Source organism: Acanthopagrus latus, chromosome 23, assembly GCF_904848185.1.
Source record: "Acanthopagrus latus isolate v.2019 chromosome 23, fAcaLat1.1, whole genome shotgun sequence".
NCBI classification, from domain to species: Eukaryota; Metazoa; Chordata; class Actinopteri; order Spariformes; family Sparidae; genus Acanthopagrus; species Acanthopagrus latus.
The window spans coordinates 9772681-9790598 of record NC_051061.1 but is presented as its reverse complement, the minus strand read 5'-3'; the positions used below and the strand labels follow the sequence as shown (position 1 = coordinate 9790598).

Genomic DNA, 17918 nt, shown 5'->3' with positions numbered 1-17918 from the left:
TAATAGCAAGTACTCAGGAGATTGGAGAGGTCAGGTGTCAGTAGTGGAGAGAGGAGTGTGTTTGAAGGGCGTCACTGTCGGACGTGTTCCCAGTCCAAGGAGAGAGGAGGGGGGATATTATCTCGTGACGCTGTAGTCTGCTGCTCTGAAAGTAGAACTGCTGCTAGTGCATATGAGTTGCATGTTAGATGCTAAATATGATTTATATTTATATTTCTGTGTTTGGAGCAAATGTTATTAAAAAAGGCTGTTCATTCAGCTTGGTAGCTGATACATTCACAAGAGTCACTGAGGCACATGTTTTGTTATTATTTTGAAGCTCATCTTTTTAAGATGAATGTGCAGAAGCGAAGCATCTGTGCAATGTGTCAGTATTATATTTCTCCTCTGGTCAACAGCTGAAATTACAAATTGGCTCATTTTCTGCACCCGACACACAGGTCAGAATTGTTGTTCCTCACAGTGTAAGATGTCAGTAGTAGCTGTGGTATCATGCTGGAAGTCACATACTGCAGCAGCTGCTTTTACTGTTTGGTGTGTATCTGCTGCATTCTCCTGGCTCAGTGGTCTCCCGGCCGTCGGAGGATTACAGTATTAAGACTTTGTGAACTTGCTGCACTGAAAAAAAGGACGTCATTGTGAACAGCTTTAGAAAAAGAAAAAAAAAAAACCCAACAGGCAGTGTGTTGGAGAAGCAGGCAACTCTGTGTTTGCTTATTCTAGTACCTCAGTAACACGTTTATGTGGACACAGTCGTACCAGCTGAGGTATTTTAAAGAGCTGCTGACAAACTGCAACCTTTTTGTTAGAGACAGAGACTTTAAATACATCATGTTTAACACTGTTTGTGATTTGTGCAGGAGACTGCACATTCAAAACAGTCACTGGAAGGTGATTAATACTGTGAATAACATCTTAATCACAGGACAACATTCTGTATAGAGTTATTTGAGTTTCTTTCTGTATTAAATCCATATAGAGTAGTAACTATATTTCCTGTAATTGTCATGTTTTAGTATCATTTGAATGTATTTCCAGCTGTGTAAAAACCTGATTTTTGTCTCCGTGTCTTCCATCAGAAATTCATTGAATTCGAGGATGCGTTGGAAGCGGAGAAGAAGGACCTGCAGGTGCAGGTAGAGTTCCTGGAGCTGCAGGGGAAACAGCTGGAGCTCAAGACAAAGAACTACTCTGACCAGAGTGAGTGGACAACCTTATTAAGAGCTTGATATATGGAAAGGTGCTGAGACAGAGTTCATTGCAACAGCAGGTCTGGATTTTAAATCAAAACCAGGAGATGATAAACAAACAACATCCATTACATGTAGATAAAGTCCAAAACACGAAAGATTAGCGTTGAGCCCCGCGCTTTAGGCTTAGTCCGATTACCTGGATACTGACATGAAAGTTATTTGATAAATGTCAAGAAATAGCTCTGCAGCTTTCCAGTTCTTTTCCCTTTCGATACAAGAGAATGGAACACTAAAGCTCAGGCATATGTTTCTATTGTTGTTGTAATGAGAAGATGGGAAGGGAAGTAGACACACTGTTGGAGGATGTTGTATTTTTAGACTGCGATGCTTTTAAACTGAAACCCTGGTTTGCTTTTGTTACTTGTTAGTGCCTATTGAATCTTGGTGTGCACATTTGATTAGCTGTTTGGTTTTGTATTCTTGCCATCCACACTTGGCTTTTTTCGTGATGTTTATTTTTGCCGGGATTTACAGTGGAGTTTAGACCCAAATAGCTGAATAACTCATGTTTAATCCAGTATTTTAGCGAGCAGCAACACCTCTTGCCGTTCAGCTGTCGTGAAATGATATTTCATTGTCAAAGCCCTCATGTTTCAATGGTGACAAGTTAGAATTAGAAGAGAATTAGAAGAGAATCCTTGCTCCAATGATTTGAACTTTTCTCCCTCTGTCTCTCAGTCACTCGGTTGGAGGAGCGAGAATCCGACATGAAGAAAGAATACAACGCTCTGCACCAGCGTCACACTGAGGTAAGATGAGCCCGACTGTCGTTCAACTGAGTCCCAAGTCCTTTCATTTCTAAAATCATGTCTTACAGTTCAAATCTATACGTCCAAAATCAGCCACACTGACTAGTTGTTAATATTATTATAAGGCAGGAATGTAAAATATCCCCCTCCCACCCTACACACACAAGAATGATGTATAAACAGATATGAAAATGTTTAAATTAGAAAAGAATAAAACAATCAAAGAGTGAAAAGTATATAAAAGTAGCACTAAAAGAAGTAATACAAAAGAAACCTAAATTATATTTCTTATAATTCTTAAGTGATTTGTAGTAAATAAACAACAATATGCAAAAAGCCCCAGCGTGGTCTTTTGAGCATTATAATCTCACAATCTGATTTTGGTTCACAGAATATTGCCGACAGTGTTCCCAACATTTAGTAGACTATAGATCTTGTAATTAAGCCTCTCTAATCCTTACATGCACCTCATTTACTCTCATGTTTTATCAACATTAAACACATTTTTTTGTGTCCCTCTTTTCTTCAATCTTTTCTTGTCCTTGTGGTTCCCAGATGATTCAGACGTACGTCGAGCACATAGAGCGGTCCAAAATGCAGCAGGCAGGGAGCAACAGCCAACCAGAAGGCCCCGGCTGTGGACGAACGTGAGTGGTTGTGTGTGTGTGTGTGTGTGTGTGTGTCGGGGTCAAGCATTCATCTTTAATCCTAACATTCATCCAATCCATCGTCTTGTTGCTGATGTTTGGTGTTTTGTCCTGAATGTGTTAGGCTTTTCACGTGTCGACGCGCTCATCGTGTTGACGCTGGCACTTGTTTGCCAGCAGCCATGATGAACAGCCGGTGCTTCCCTTCTGACAGGAGAGGAGAGGAAGTGTACAATGAAACCTGGCAGCCATTATCAGCCTTGTGGGAAACAATTAGAAATAAGGAGAGTTTGAAGTTTACTTGCCAGTTGAGCATGAAGCAAGACGACGAGTGGGACATCTGGTGCCGCTTCTGTGGCTGAACTGCAGATTAGTTGCCTCCCGCAACATGTACAATATAACCACAGTATCTTAATTATGTAGTCAGCTACAGTGTTGATACAAAGACATCCTAATCCTACAAATCGTCTTGAATCCAGTCCAGTGTTAGCTCTCGATGGTTTGTGTTGTGTTTTTTCAGGATAGTTGTAAGGGTAGATTAACAAACTGCTGACACGGGTTTAAATTAAAACTATCAACCAAAAAAGTGCAGAATGTGAGTTTCGTGTGTTTTCATGTGTCATGGCATGTTTCTGTCTTCTGTCTTTCTCTAATCGGTGTCCGTCTGTCTCGCTGGCTTGCTCTCTGTGCTGCTGTTTGCACAGTCATCGCCACACATGGAGGAAAAGGTAAATCCAACGTGGTCCCACAGCTGCCCCCACACCTCCTCCCTCCCTCAGCTCCGCCGTCTAAACCGGCCTGCTTTGACTTCATACTATTCCCTTACGCGTGTACTTTATTAACTATTGATGCCTGTGACAATATATTATGTTGAATGCATCAATAATGTTGCGTTTAATGATGAAGAATGAAATAAGGAATGGCTCAGAGCTCATGATGAAGAGTTTGCCTCATCTACCTTCTCCTCTTTCTCCCTCATGAGTTGCCGCTGTCTGTCTGTCTGCCTGCTCTGCTTGTCTTGCCTGTCTCTCTTCCCAAATGTGAAATCATTACAATACGCAAGGTGGAGTCAGTTATATGGATATGGATTAAGATTGAGAAAAAAAACAAGTTGTACATTGTGGAAATGATTTCATCTATCTTTTTTTTTCCAATACATTTTGACTTTTGGACTTTACTGCACTCTGGATTTAGTGGAAATGTTTGGATCACACAAGAACCACGCTAGAATCTAGTTCTTGAAATAGTTTAATGCTCATAATGTCAGTGCAGTCTCGTCTTTATTCGAAGGTCACCGCCATGAATAAAGCTTTGGCGCTTTGAATCATTGGGTGTGGCTCTAAATCAGATAGTTGTGGTATTCCTTATAATGTAACCCCGTGTTGAGGTTCTACCTGTTGTTGCCTTGTTGTTAATGCTCTGAATGACTTGCATCGGTATTCCTTTTAAATTAAGAAAAGTTTTGAGGAAGATGTGTGTGGACTGGACTGCATGCCTTCAAAGCCCCTGTTGCTTCTAGTTGTCAGGCTTGTTACTGAGCAGTTTCGCCTTAACCCTAATATCCCTACCCCTGCCGTCTTTTATTACCTTACTACTCAATTTTAATAGAGCAGGATGGGGGTTTTACCGCAAGCATTCGCTGTTTCTGTGTGGAGTCGTGTATGTGTTTGTTTCTTCTGGTGCTCATGTGAAAACACAGTTTTTTTTTTCACTTCTGCTGAGAGTTATGTCGATGTACTCATCTAACCCTCAGCAAGAAAGTGCATTTTACTCTTACTCTTATCTTACTCTGGTACTGTACTTAAGTGCAATCTGTTTCCATTCCATGCTACTTTATACTTCTACTCCATTACATTTCAGGGGGAAATGTATTTTGTACTCCACTACATTCGTTTATTTTACACTCATAGTTGCTAGTTACTTTTACATGAAAAACACAATATTCTTAATGTAACACTGTTCTACCCAGTAGTATATAACGTATGTAAAATGAGCTCCACATTGATGAAATTCAACATTAAATTGTATTTGTTAGTGATAAAAAAAAGCCCAGAATAATTATCCCATATTTTTATAACACCTTAAATGAGCCACTCTGCATAATGAGTACTTTTGCTTGTGATATTTCAGATCTTACCTGTAATGGAGTGTTTTAAGACCATGGTATTTCTCCTTTTAAATGGAGTGAAGGATCCACTGGTTTCAACATTGTGTTGAAATATTGACCAGGTTGTTTTGCACCTTGCATCTAATGCATGCCAGGTTGCCTGGACAAGAAAAATGTACTGTATATTATGAATGAGTAATCAATAATCAGTCTCACCTAAGAATCCACTCGTCTCTGTGTCCTTCCTGCCAGCAGCAAAGCGGAGCGCCCGCCGTCATTGAACCTCTACCCCAACGTCGAGGGCATGGTACGTGGGGGTCTCGGGGGGGCTAGGATGATGCCGGGGAAGGACATCTGGCAGGTCAGCGAGCTCGGCCAGTCTACCTTCTGCTCCGCCTATCAGGTGGGACGGACAGTGGTGCTGTCCTCCTCCACGACCACAACCGCAGCCTGGGGAGTGGAAGGAGGGAGGGGCAGCTTTAGTGCTGCCCGTCCCGCTAGCCACGCCCACATGGACCACTTCCCCCTCATGCCTGCTTGTGTCGCTTTAGAGGAAACTTGTTTTATTACACTGTAAATCTTAAAAAAGTCTGATTTGTTAGGTGTAAATGTTGACTCAAGCAAGCAGGGGTCCATATTGTCTTGTTTCGTGCAGTTTTCTTTATAACTGTGATTATTTTACTGTGAGATCATGGAGCTTCTGCCATGTGTCCTCATCTTTTAGTTTAAATGTGCATTACGTGTTTCCAAATGTCCCTTTAAAGAAAAAGTATGCTACTCATAATTGAATAGCATCAGTGAAAGAAACAGAAAAGGTAAGAGGGAACAGCTGACAGTGTTGGTTTCTTGTTGTGGCAGCCGCTGTTATTCAGCTCCTGAGAACATAAACGCAGGTTAATATGCACATTTTAGGACTTACAGTAAGCTATAGTAGGCATGCAATCAACTTGACCCACTGACTTCCTTAAACTACTAAAAAAGAAAATATTTCAACATAAAACTGCTAAGTTATCTGCATGGATGTGTTTCATGACTTCACATCTTTAAAATCAAGAGTGCAAATTGGGCATCCATGATTCAAAACTTCAAAATAACCTAAATGCTACGTGATGTTACAGCATGTGTTATGTATAATGAGAACATGAAGCCAAGAAGAACTAAAGTTGTTGTAGCACAAAACATGGAGCTGCTTATGAGAGTAATAAGTAAAGTCATAATTAACTCTATCTGGCCAGCAGAAATACAACCAGGTGTGCAGGTGTTATAGGTAAAAAGTCTGCCTCCCCTATATGATCCTCATATAATGCTGATTGTCTCTTGTTCCCATGTTCTCATCTCATGTCACCACTGAACATTAAGGAGGATGGATCAGAGTCCGACTCAGTGGCGGCCACACCCAGCAGCACGGGAAGCAAGTCCAACACACCCACCTCCTCCGTCCCCTCCGCCACAGTCACCCCCATCAACGAGGGCTTCTTCCCGAATGCTGAGTTTGATGCCATGCGGCCCGGGAACCGCAGGAAAAGTGCCAAACGGCTCAGCCGGAATATGGAGGTGCAGGTTTGCCAGGAGACCAGGAATGTCAGCATTGGTAAGAGAAGATGTCACTGAAATGTTTCCAGTCTTCTCAAGGAGCAGCTGAAACGTAATTCTGTGGTGTCTCTGTCATGTTTTTATAGGAATGGGAAGCAGTGACGAGTTTCAGGAGATCTTCGATTCTACTCCTGAGTTGGACATGTGTGTGGACCCCCGAGGGTATGGAGGAGGAAACAGGTACAAGACAATGTGGCTGCATTACAGAAAAACCAAAAACAAAAGATCTGGCATCTCCAAAGTTTTGTTGCCTTTTTGAGTGAGTCCAAAGAGGTTTTCGGGGACCACACCAGTGTTTTTGTACATTTAAGGCCAACATGCAAAGAAAAAATGAGAACTAAAAAATGCTCATCACAATTTCCCAGAGCTCAAAAGACTTTTACTTTACTGTTAGCAGCAAATACTAATGCAGCTCTGCTCTGGTGTAATAAACACCCTGCAAAGACTTGCAAGCTTGATTAATGTAATTCAACATCATGCTGTTGATGGGAGATCTGGGATTTTGTTCAGTACAGATTTGTAGTCAGTCACCTCAAACATGTAGTTCTTCAGTCTCTCCATCATCAGACAGCCCCCGAATCTTTAGCTGCAGTTAAGATTTGAAAATGACCGCAGACAACATGTGTTACACATGCACAGAACTGCTATTAAGTGTCATATTTGGATGAATGAATATAAACAGACTTCATGTTCATTGTTTGCATACAAAGGAGTTCTTTAACCCTTTCAAAGCTGTTTTTAGATACATATTGATTGCTGCTGTTTACCCGGTGAAAGTCACAGTTGAACTTTCCTCTTCCACCGCTGTTGTCTGATGAAATCTAATTTGTGTTTCAGCCCCTCGCAGGGCATAGTCAACGAGGCCTTTGGCATCAACACCGACTCGCTCTACCACGAGATCAAAGACGCCAAGTCGGACATCATTGGTGATGTGGATGCGGGTGCTGAGCTGCTAGGTATGACCAGAACATAGATTCATCAATCCAGATACTTTTTCGTGGAGCCCTAAAGCCTGGCAGTGAAGTTGAAGCTAAATTTTGCCATCAATTCACTTTAGCAGTATTCTTCTCTTTGGGTCATGGTCAAGCATTTCAAATGACACGCTGGAAAACAGCATCTTATCATCTCGACCTGATGGAAGTGAAGCTTCTACTTCTACTGCCAATCTGTGATATTACTCAGTAATATCAGATTAACTGTAGATCCAAAGTGGATGCAAGTGCGTGTTGCACAGCGCCAGCTTTTGTATTTACTTAGCGTTACTGCAGGGCAGGAGCTCCATGCGAAGCTGTTTGACTGTTTTGTTTTCTTTTACCTTGCATGGCTGAGGCTGCAGTACACTTCATGCCAGCAGCTCCATACAATCCCTCAGTGGCTGCACGCCCAACCTCAGCCGCCCATTCATGCAATGTTACTTTTATTGTTTCTTTGTTGTTGTTTTTTTTTTATAGGGCAGAGGCATGTTTGATGCAACCCATCAAAGGTTGTGATCTTATTTTTCAAAGTTGTATTTGTTATTTTTTAAAGATTTTTTTACACTTCTTATAATTTTTTTTTAATTATATGTAATATGTCCATATTACATGTCTGATATGGACCAATACGACTGGGTTGATTTGGAGTTTTCATACATTTTCCCCATTTTTTTTTGTTTCACAACAGAATAAAAAGGGACAAATGAGCCCTGTCCTTGTCCATCTGTTAACCTCTCACCCATTTTCTTTTTTCCCCTTTTATGTGCTTCTGCTGGTGACATCCATAGGCGAGTTTTCAGGTGTGTATCTGAGCATGCATTGTTTTTTTTTTTCTTTTACTCTCTCGACTCCTCTCTACTCCCCAAAGTCCACAGCTAAAATCTAATGCGTAAATCTCAACGAGTGTGAACAGATCGGACAAAAGTGACACATCTATAAGTTAATTATTGATACATGTGTAATGGTTGATTTATTGCTTGGAAATCTGGATACAGTAGCTACTTAATATCCGTACACACAGAGGAAACCTGCTGTATTCTTATTCCGTTAAAGTCACAGTGAAATGTATCTAAATAGCATTACCAGTCTACACAGTATGTCCTGATGGTTCACAGTGACCCTGCCAGCCTCATATTCAAACAGGAAATACATAATTGAACTTTTTCACTGCGACTTTAAGATCAAACTGATGATGTTTGAATATATCAGGCCAGATAGCAGCTTTTCTGTTTAGTTCTTTATCCCTGCTGCTCTTCTTCAATCCCACGTTAATGAATGCTTATCAGCATCCTCTCTCTCCTCTCTTTCCTTCCTGCCACTGTCTTTCTTCTTCTCTGATCTGTGGCCTCTCCATTCTTCTTCTTTTGCCTCCAGTCCGCGATGATTTCTTCGGTAAGGCGCGCCCTGCCTTCGCTTATGGTCACATTTGCTTGTTATGTCATTCCCTGGCCTCCAGCTTTCATATCCCTCTGGTTCCTCCTTTGTGTCTGTTTTTCTTGTGGCTTTATATTTACCTTTGCATCTCATCTACTTAAGGTCTCCCTATTTATAGAGCATTAAAATGAAAATATCTCTTTCTTCAGAAGGAAAACAATACTAGAGAATAATGTAATGGTATAGACAGCATGAAGGAATCTGAATCAAGATCAGCAGCCTCTGAGGTGAACATGATTCAACAGGAGACCATGTTAGCTGGCTTTAAAAGTCCCTGAAGAAAAAGAAAAGCTAAATCTTTAGGCCGCTTTACTCACCATATCTAAAGGTGTCATTTGTAGAATATGACCAGATATTTATGTTTGAAACATTCAGTAAATTAACTAATATTTAACAGAGTGTAAAGCTGTATCTCATCATCCCTAAAGTCATAGCTTTGACCAAAGCCACTGTAAATCGCCTCCTTACTGTATCCCCTGTTGTCAGACTGACCTCAGTCGTCTCGGAGGCTGCGTTCAGTTCCAGTTCGGTGTCCAGCTGTGTTCTCTCTGATGTCAGACTGCCAAATCCAAGTTGAACTGAGCCCTGTCACCCGCTGTGACTCCCCCCTGTGATCACTGACGCCATGGTTTACAGAGCTATGAGCTAGGATAGCTAGCAAAGAGCAGCAGTTTTTGGTACTCTGGTGATTTGCTGCTCTCTATATTTTTGGAGGTAATTCTGACCTTATTCTACAAATGACTCCTTTAAAGACCAAGATATGAGCGATTTATCAAGAGATATAGATTTTAACAACGAACAAAAAACACACACAAACGATCAGCAGTCTTTTGTAATTAACAGTTGCTTTTTGCTCTTGTTTTGTTTGTTTTTATGTGTGTGCTTGGCTTAATGTTGCACACTGCTTGCTGCTTGCACGCAAATATATTTCAATTAATGTCTGGCAGTAATAAAGGTAATTAATTAAGAATTAATGGATTAGATTAAGATTTGATAACAAAATTAACAGGTTGAGCATGCTATTGACACTGTTGTGGTTAAGGGATCAACTCTGACTACAATTCTGACTATAATGTGCACTCATTAAGCTGGATATTGATTGATATTGGTATTGATGTGATATTTTATGTTATGGTTGTACTATGTCTCTGTCTGTCTCTCACAAGACATAAATGTTCAAAGGAGTTAACCTTTTTTTTTTTTTTTTTTACACATTTTTCATTTGATATTTAACAACAAACCTTCCTTTTCAACCTGATTAGGCTTCCTTGTTAAAAAATCTGTTTATTGGTTTTCGTTTTATTTATCAAACCTGCTGTTGTGGAAGCTTTCTATCATTTGTTCCAAACAGGCACTCACTGTAACCTGGCTGGTCTGAAAGGCAGAGATGCCTCAGAATTGTTTATTGATTATTGATTATTGATTAATGGATGCTGTGTATAGTGTCTGTAGAGTAACAGATGCGAATGTGACTGTTTCAGGGATGGGCAAAGAGGTGGAGAACCTGCTGACAGAGAACAAACAGCTCCTAGAGACCAAGTAAGAGACATAGATTAATGTGTGTGTGTGTGCGTCTGTGTGGTGTTTAAAGCTACACTTGTCGTTTCCCTGAAGAAAGTTCTGATGTCTTACCCTCCTGTTCTCTTTGCTCGACAGAAATGCTCTCAACATTGTGAAAAACGACCTCATTGCCAAAGTGGACGAGCTGTCGGGGGAGCAGGAGGTGCTGAGGGAGGAGCTCGAGGCTGTGAGGCAGTCCAAGAACAAGGTGGACGCCAGAGTCAAGGAGCTGGAGGAAGAGCTCAAGAGGTGAAAATAACAGCAAGCTGATGAGAGTATGACGAGAGTGAAACAATATGCTCCTACAAATTGATGACATAAAGAGAAATACATTAACAGATGACCAAAAAGGTCAAACACAGGTTAGATAAACAGCAATAACTCTCACACTTTACTAGCTTTAACTGTCTGAGTTTTAAAAACCAGAGGACAAAAAGTCTGAAAACATATCAGGGTTTTTTTTTCTTTCTCAGACTTGTTTTTTATGTCGCAGACAGCATCTTGGCCACTTTTAACTTCTCTAATTTCCTGTATTGATCCTTCAGTGATCTTAGCTGAGTCAGTGGCGAGGGGAACTCTGTGTTCTGCTGAGTGTGCTCCTTTTTCTTTTTCTTTTTCTTTAAAGAAGAATACATTTTAAATTAGCTTGCTGTCATAATGTTCCTTTTTTAGCACTTCCTCACTATTTACTGTGGATACAGTCATTTCACCAGTTCAGCCAACTTCTTCCTCAGTGCAGCCATGAACAGTCTGTGTGTGTTACAGCTGAGCAAATAATTTCATAGTATAATCAAACACCACTGTTGCAGCTTTATGGAGGAAGTTGCGCACGTTGGAAGAGGATGCATTTCACCTGCAGTTGAAGCTGGTGTGAGACGACCTTCTGCTGCAATAAAGTGCTAAATTGAGATTGTAAAACTCAACAGGACACGGCTCCTGAGGCCCAACAGCATGTTCACAACAGCCAGTAAATCTTAAGGTACTTTAGATACAAGTCAGAGAAGAAAATCAGCAGTAGTCTATCTACTTCCACTTGAGACTTTCCACAGTGACCGAAACACAAGATGCTATTCTGATTTCTTTACACAGTTTTTGTCATTGGATAATGAATAAATGATTGTTGAATTCCATCAAACTGCTTCAGTTTCAGGGTCCTGGTATTGTGAATGCCGGCTCACTTCGACCTGATGAGAAATGATCCATTCTTGATATTATCACTAACAGCTGTGATTTGCCTGCTATGATAGATGATAATATTTGCAGCTCGAAGGCCCACTGCCGATCCAGAAGCCTTGTGGATTAAACTGTAAAGATCCCTCGGTGACTCAAGCCACAGGTAGAAATAAAGTAAAAATGTAACGCTGCATTCTGTTTTTTGTGCCGAAGGTTACGAGCAGAGGCCCTCGGTGCATCTCGGGACTCTAAGGATGAAGGAGGAGATGATGTGAGTAAAACTGTTTCTGACGCTTTCTGTGTTACTCACATTGTGAGAGTGACACGCTGCCAAAAGACTAACTTCTATTAATGTGCTGCACATCTCTGTCTCTAAATGTGTGCTTTCAGACCTCGTGTAGTCCAAAGTAACTATGTCTCTATGCTCTCTGCCAGTTTTCATCGCCCATGCAGGACGGCGACATGACAATGACGCAGCGGCGGCGGTTCACCCGGGTGGAGATGGCCCGAGTGCTGATGGAGAGGAATCAGTACAAAGAGAGACTGATGGAGCTGCAGGAGGCCGTCCGGTGGACAGAAATGATCAGGTAGACGCCGCTTTAAATGCTTAATTGTCTTTTGATTCTTTATTGTTTTAACTTTTTTTTTTTTTATTTGCTTTTATGTGATGATTTACTTTTTCTTGGTTTTATTCTTTCGTTGACATTTTTGGATTTTTCATCTTTTGTCTTCTAGTTTTAACTTCATCTTAACTTAATAACTTAATCTGGTCTATCTTTCTATCTTTTTTTAAAGGGTTTTAATGATAACCAAGTTTAAACCCAACATACTAAAATGATTGGTGTGATTAGGGTCTAAATCGAGCTGAACGTTCAACTGAAAAAGATCTTAATTCAGCTGAATATTATGTTTGTATACTTCTTATCTCACAGAATTAATATCCCTTTGTAGCCATGTTATTTTGCGTTTAGTGGCACATTTATTCAAAAAGCTTATTACAGTATCCTAATTTTGGGTTGTGATTCTACAGCAGCACTGAAAATATAATTATGTTTGCGCTGTATTTACACAGCAAGGCCCCACACAGTGGCTTAATTCATTAAAATGGACTGAGAAAAGAAAATAACTTAATTCTCATTCTCACACCTCTCCTTCCCCTCAGGGCATCCCGAGAGAGTCCTCCAATCCAAGAGAAGAAGAAGTCCACCATCTGGCAGTTGTGAGATTCTGCTTTTATTAAACTTTTCTTTAATACACACACACACACACACACACACACACACGCACACACCAAAAAAACAGATCATTCGGTCAAATGAAACCTCTCCCTCTCTTTCTCCCTCTGTCCACCAGCTTTGCACGCCTCTTCAGCACATCGTCCAGCCCTCCGCCTGTCAAGCGGCCGTACTACAGCGTCAACATCCACTACAAGTCTCCCTCGCCGGCCGGTTTCTCCCAGCGGCGCAGCCACACCATGTGTCAGATCTCCACCTCTAACCGCACGCTGGAGTTCTTCCCTGAAGAGTGAGCAGCAGCGGCGGCAGCAGCAGCCAGCTACATTCCTGCACCAAACACTAAACCTCCACCCTTACCTGCCCTCACTCTGGTGGCCTGGTTGCTTGCTCGCTTGTGGCAGCTTGCAGAGTGTAAAAGCTTCCAGTAGTTTTCCAGTATGCAGCATTCGGGATTGGTTGTTAAAACCTTCATTTCCCTCTCAGACAAATCTCTTCACGCATATATTAAAGCAAACATTCTGAACGTTATCTTGTCTAAATCATTGGGACGTAACTGGGAAGCCTTTTTATGGCTCTTGCAGAATTAAACAGATGATTTGGAAAGATAAGGTTCTTTTTAATTCTAACCGCACAAACTTTCTTCTGCATTTCTTCTCTTTTACATCTGCAGGCACAAACACTAAAGATGTTTTAAAACTTTTCGTAACTTTTAGTTCAATGCGATCAAACACATCGCTTGGCTTGAGCAAGAAAAAAATCTTAGTTAAACTCACGCTGGTAACAATGGCTGTTGCTTTATTTTCCTTCCTCTCCTCTCGTCTTCTCATCTCTTCATCTCTTGCTGCTGGCTGGCCAGGCTGCTAACGCTTCGCTCTTTCTCTCTTTCCCCCCTCCGCCCCTCCCCGTTGCTTTCAGACTGGCCAGTAACGGTGTTGCGTCTCTCCTCAGTGACTCGGCACTGTTGGCCCGCCGAGAGCAGCGGCGTGAGCAGTACCGGCAGGTCCGCGAGCACATGCGCCGCGATGACGGCATCATGCAGGCCTGTGGCTGGAGCGTGCCGTCACGCTTAAAACAGGTACACACACAAGCACACACACACACACACACAGCCCCAAGCTACCAAGGGATGCTGCACCTACGAATTATTTCCATTATCGATCAATCAACGCATTATTTTCACAATCAATCGATTAATCGTTTCATTTTTTTTATGTCCAAAACAAATGTGAAGAATGCCTGTGATCTCTTTCCAAAGCCTTAAGTGACGTCTTCGTATCCTCGCTGACTTTTTCACAGGTTAACAGAGTGTGATAAGTGTGATATGTGACTGACTTGTCTCTAAACATCAATTTTCAGATGCAAAATTAAAGAGGATTAAACATTATCCTAACAAGTAACAAGCTATCGTACTCTTTCATGATATATGTTACCTTTTTTTTCTATTGTGAGAAGACTTGCAGGATTTCTGCTCATTGTCCACCAATCAATTATTGGTAGGACAGCTAGAACTGATCGGTTCTGATATATCCAACTAAGTGTGCCTTAACCTTTGAATTACACAAGTACCTGTAAGAATAGCAGCTCTCAGTCTCTCCAGCTTTAGTTTCAAGCGTAAACATAACTGAGCAGCATGGCTGGCTGTGCAGCTGGGTCAGTCCAGTGGGGCAGAGTGTGTTGGTAGGCAGGTGGTTCTAACTTTGGTCTCCCACAGACTGGAGGTCAGATGGACAGCGCTCAGGACAGCCCGCTGAAGAGACAACAGGCAAGTGAGACCGACAGAGTGCCAGCATGCGCCTTCGTGGCTTCCCCTCCCTTTTAACCCCCCCCACCACTAAAATCCTCAACCCCGAGATAGAAGTGGGTGGCTCATACCAGACAAAACACAGAATACACATTCGCATAATCTAGACAGCATTTTCTGTACTCTGCACTGTCAGCTCCATGTGAAAGTTTGTTTTAATACGATGAGATTGTCTGGAAATGAACGAACAACTTGAGAACAACTTTGCCATGAAACAAAACTCTACAAGTGCATGACATTTTTCATTTTGAGGCATGACATGACAAAAGGTTTCTTACAGACACACTGTACACAAACACACACACACAGACTTCTGACTGCATCCCTCTGATAAACTCCTGTCTCTGTGGAGTTGATTTTATCTAATCCTCTCTCCCTCTGCCAATGTTGTTACAACGTTTTTAACCCTTTAACCTCTGTCTGTCTCAACCTGCCCTAAACCTCAACACTGACGCCCTCATCATGTACTGAATCCTGCTCTGATCTCAGAGTTTCCTCAAAGGAAAAATCCACTCTCAAACACTGAACAACTTGCTGAGTAACAGCATAAATTAGTCTTTTCTTTTTTTCTGGTGAGAGCATCAGGATATTTCGAGTAGAGCTAAAATGGCGTCTAATAGGCAAAAAACTTGAAATAAAGATCAAATATTGGTGCCAAAATCAAATAGTGGATTCTTTCTTGAAGCAGCAATCAGCAAACATAAATCTAAATCTAGTACAGAAGAGGCAGAGATGGTCTTTGGTTCAGTGGCATCCTGGGGAAAAAACAGAAGTGATAGCATCGCAGATTGTTGTTTCCAGTGGATTTTCTCTGTTAATGCCTGCTGTGTATGTGCTGTACATGTATACAGTACATACACGTTCTCTGAATGCTCCTGCTTTTCGTTAGTGGACAGTGATATTGGGGATTTTGATGGAACCAGACAGTAATTGCCCTCTTTGCTCATCTGCTGACCTCTTATCGCTTCTGCTTTTAGCCCACTAATGAGAAGGAGGACAACCGCATGAAGAATGTGCCCGTCCCGGTGTACTGCCGTCCTCTGGTGGAGAAGGACCCCAACAGGAAGGTGAGGACTGTTTTCTGTCATATGAACCGCCGTAGCAGCTGGAGGACCAAAGCTGTTATATTGCTCTCTCTAAAGCCACTAGACTCCAGACACAATGTTACCTGGCCTGCTGCTTCCCCTTAAGTTTGATTGTGTGAGTGTTTGTCCTCTGCATACTAAAGGACAAGTTTGGATTCACTGAAAACACACAATTACACAACCTAACTGATTGAGGCAGCCATAGACCAGAAACCTCTGTGTAAAATTACTGTTTTCTTTAAGGAGTCCGATTTCTTCAGACGCTGGATAAGAACCTCATACAGCTCCCCATTTAGAAAACTCAAACTTTCCCATCAATGTTATCAAGGAATACTCCAGTACATCAACAGCCAGTCCTCTACAGCAACTCGATCAGTCTTTGAGCCGCATTGAGTTTAAAGAGCTTTCTTGACCTCTGGACATGTCATAGCAGGATTTAAGCAAATCGTAGATGCACTTAGGTCCATCAAAGGGCACTTACAGGGAACGGCTAGTGCAACCAGAGGGTCAGTCGGGCTGCATTGGGGTGACATTAATTGGTCTCTGTGTGTGAGAAAGTCTTTTCAGACACTCACAACTGTCCAGGTGGCACTTCAATCCCTGATCACTTACATATTTTTAATTATTCCTGTGTGTGTGTGTGTTTGTGTCTGTGTGCGCACATGCTTGTAGTTGTGGTGTGCAGCCGGGGTGGACCTGACAGGATGGAGAGCCAGCAGCCAGGAGTCGGTACCGGCCAAAGCACCGTCAGGCAGCGGCGACCCCCTGCACGCCGAGGAGGACGGCGCGGGCAGGAAGAGCAGCCACAGCTCCCCAGAGAAGAGGAAGGTAGGCAGACCCAGCTAACGTCAGTCACAGACGTGGAAGAATGACATGTCACGGATATATTTTAAAGACAGCTTCCATGGAGCACGATTTCTGTCCTGTCTCAGTTAGTCGTGATTGTTTTAAAAACCCTGTTGCTTCCTCCCTCCCTCCCTCCCCCTGCTCACCCAGTCGAAGGAGCTCCAGGAAACAGACACGATGAGCAGCCGAGTGTGGATCCTCACCAGCACCCACTCTGCTAGCAAGGTGGTCATCATCGACGCCAACCAGCCGGGCTCACTGGTCGACCAGTTCAACGTCTGCAACGCCCACGTGCTCTGCATCTCCAGCGTGCCAGGTGAAAGTTCCTGTCAAACCCCGTAGTTCTTTTGCACATTCGTGTCTTGTATGTCGAAGGAAATTACTTAAGACTGATCCTTGAATATTGTTTTTGAATTATGCAACGTAAAACTGTGGATTGTCATTTCCAACTTGCCAGTGTTAAAATTCTGGTTATCAGAACAGCTGTGTCTGTGTTAAATTATCACTGGGTTACTATCATTTCAAAAATGTGTGTTAATATGTGTGTGTTTGTATCCAGCGGCCAGTGAGAGCGACTATCCAGCAGGAGAGATCGTGTTGGATCCAGGTGACGGTGGGGCAGGTGGAGGCGACGACGCGGGCAGCGTGGAGGGTATGTTGGCTGGCATCACTCTCGTCGGCTGTGCCACCAACTGCAGCGTTGCCCGTAGCAACTGTTCCTCGCGTACCGACACGCCCATAATGGACAAAGGACAAGGTGGGCACATCCTGAACACGCATCACATCTTTTCAACTATCATAAAAATGGCTTCGAACCCGCCAGTTTTGTTTATTTATTGCAATGCCGGTTGTGCTTCAGCCCCCACTGCTCCCCCCATGAACGGGAAGATTCACCCCGCCCAGTCGGCTGAGGAGGCCACCGAGGCCACCGAGGTTCCCGAATCGACGTCAGGCCAAACGGAGCTGGGACCTCCGGGACCGTTCACCGAGCACGTCTTCACCGATCCCCAGCCTCGTCCAGCCGACGCCTCTGACAGGTTGGAGCCACAAGCCCCGTCCTCATGAAGTCGGTCATCAGGAACGCGTCACTAAATAGCCGTGTTTTGTCGTCCGTCCACACAGGAGCACAGGTCAGTCCAAAGAGGAATCTACTCACCCTACAGACTCGGAGGACGGCGGCGAAGACACCAAGAACTACACCAGCGTGGCCCCCACTATGTGGCTCGGGGCACAGAACGGCTGGTAAGTCTTTCGGCAGAACTCCTCGCAACTTCTGGAGGCACACAAATAACATAAAACCCCACAGTACAATCATCTCTGTACTGTGCTCACAGTACAAGCTTGTATTCCCACTCTGGATGGGAAGATTTCCCAAAAGAGTGCCTGTCCCTTCCATCTAAGATGCACGTACTACTTTATATAAATATCATGAGGATGCTTCTTCTGAACTCTGTATGCAGT

The 17918-nt window shown here is 42.8% G+C and overlaps 1 protein-coding gene across 19 annotated transcripts in view; it reads left to right on the top strand.

Moving 5' to 3' along the window:
* mapk8ip3 (mitogen-activated protein kinase 8 interacting protein 3) overlaps positions 1 to 17918 on the top strand; it is a 29105-nt gene that overhangs the window by 5745 nt on the left and 5442 nt on the right. For 2 of the 19 annotated variants that reach the window (XM_037089745.1, XM_037089751.1), the window contains exons 2-25: positions 1080 to 1200; positions 1932 to 2002; positions 2558 to 2649; positions 3354 to 3377; positions 5009 to 5159; positions 6116 to 6347; positions 6436 to 6529; positions 7187 to 7305; positions 8112 to 8123; positions 8698 to 8715; positions 10239 to 10296; positions 10414 to 10566; positions 11704 to 11761; positions 11926 to 12077; positions 12653 to 12709; positions 12844 to 13014; positions 13641 to 13800; positions 14437 to 14487; positions 15504 to 15593; positions 16284 to 16439; positions 16608 to 16773; positions 17017 to 17214; positions 17317 to 17494; positions 17580 to 17699. In XM_037089745.1, the coding sequence (XP_036945640.1) occupies positions 1080 to 1200; positions 1932 to 2002; positions 2558 to 2649; positions 3354 to 3377; positions 5009 to 5159; positions 6116 to 6347; positions 6436 to 6529; positions 7187 to 7305; positions 8112 to 8123; positions 8698 to 8715; positions 10239 to 10296; positions 10414 to 10566; positions 11704 to 11761; positions 11926 to 12077; positions 12653 to 12709; positions 12844 to 13014; positions 13641 to 13800; positions 14437 to 14487; positions 15504 to 15593; positions 16284 to 16439; positions 16608 to 16773; positions 17017 to 17214; positions 17317 to 17494; positions 17580 to 17699 (2702 nt within the window). The remainder of the gene's footprint in view (positions 1 to 1079; positions 1201 to 1931; positions 2003 to 2557; positions 2650 to 3353; positions 3378 to 5008; positions 5160 to 6115; positions 6348 to 6435; positions 6530 to 7186; positions 7306 to 8111; positions 8124 to 8697; positions 8716 to 10238; positions 10297 to 10413; positions 10567 to 11703; positions 11762 to 11925; positions 12078 to 12652; positions 12710 to 12843; positions 13015 to 13640; positions 13801 to 14436; positions 14488 to 15503; positions 15594 to 16283; positions 16440 to 16607; positions 16774 to 17016; positions 17215 to 17316; positions 17495 to 17579; positions 17700 to 17918) is intronic. The other 17 variants (XM_037089763.1, XM_037089764.1, XM_037089760.1 and 14 more) reach the window with 16 other exon arrangements.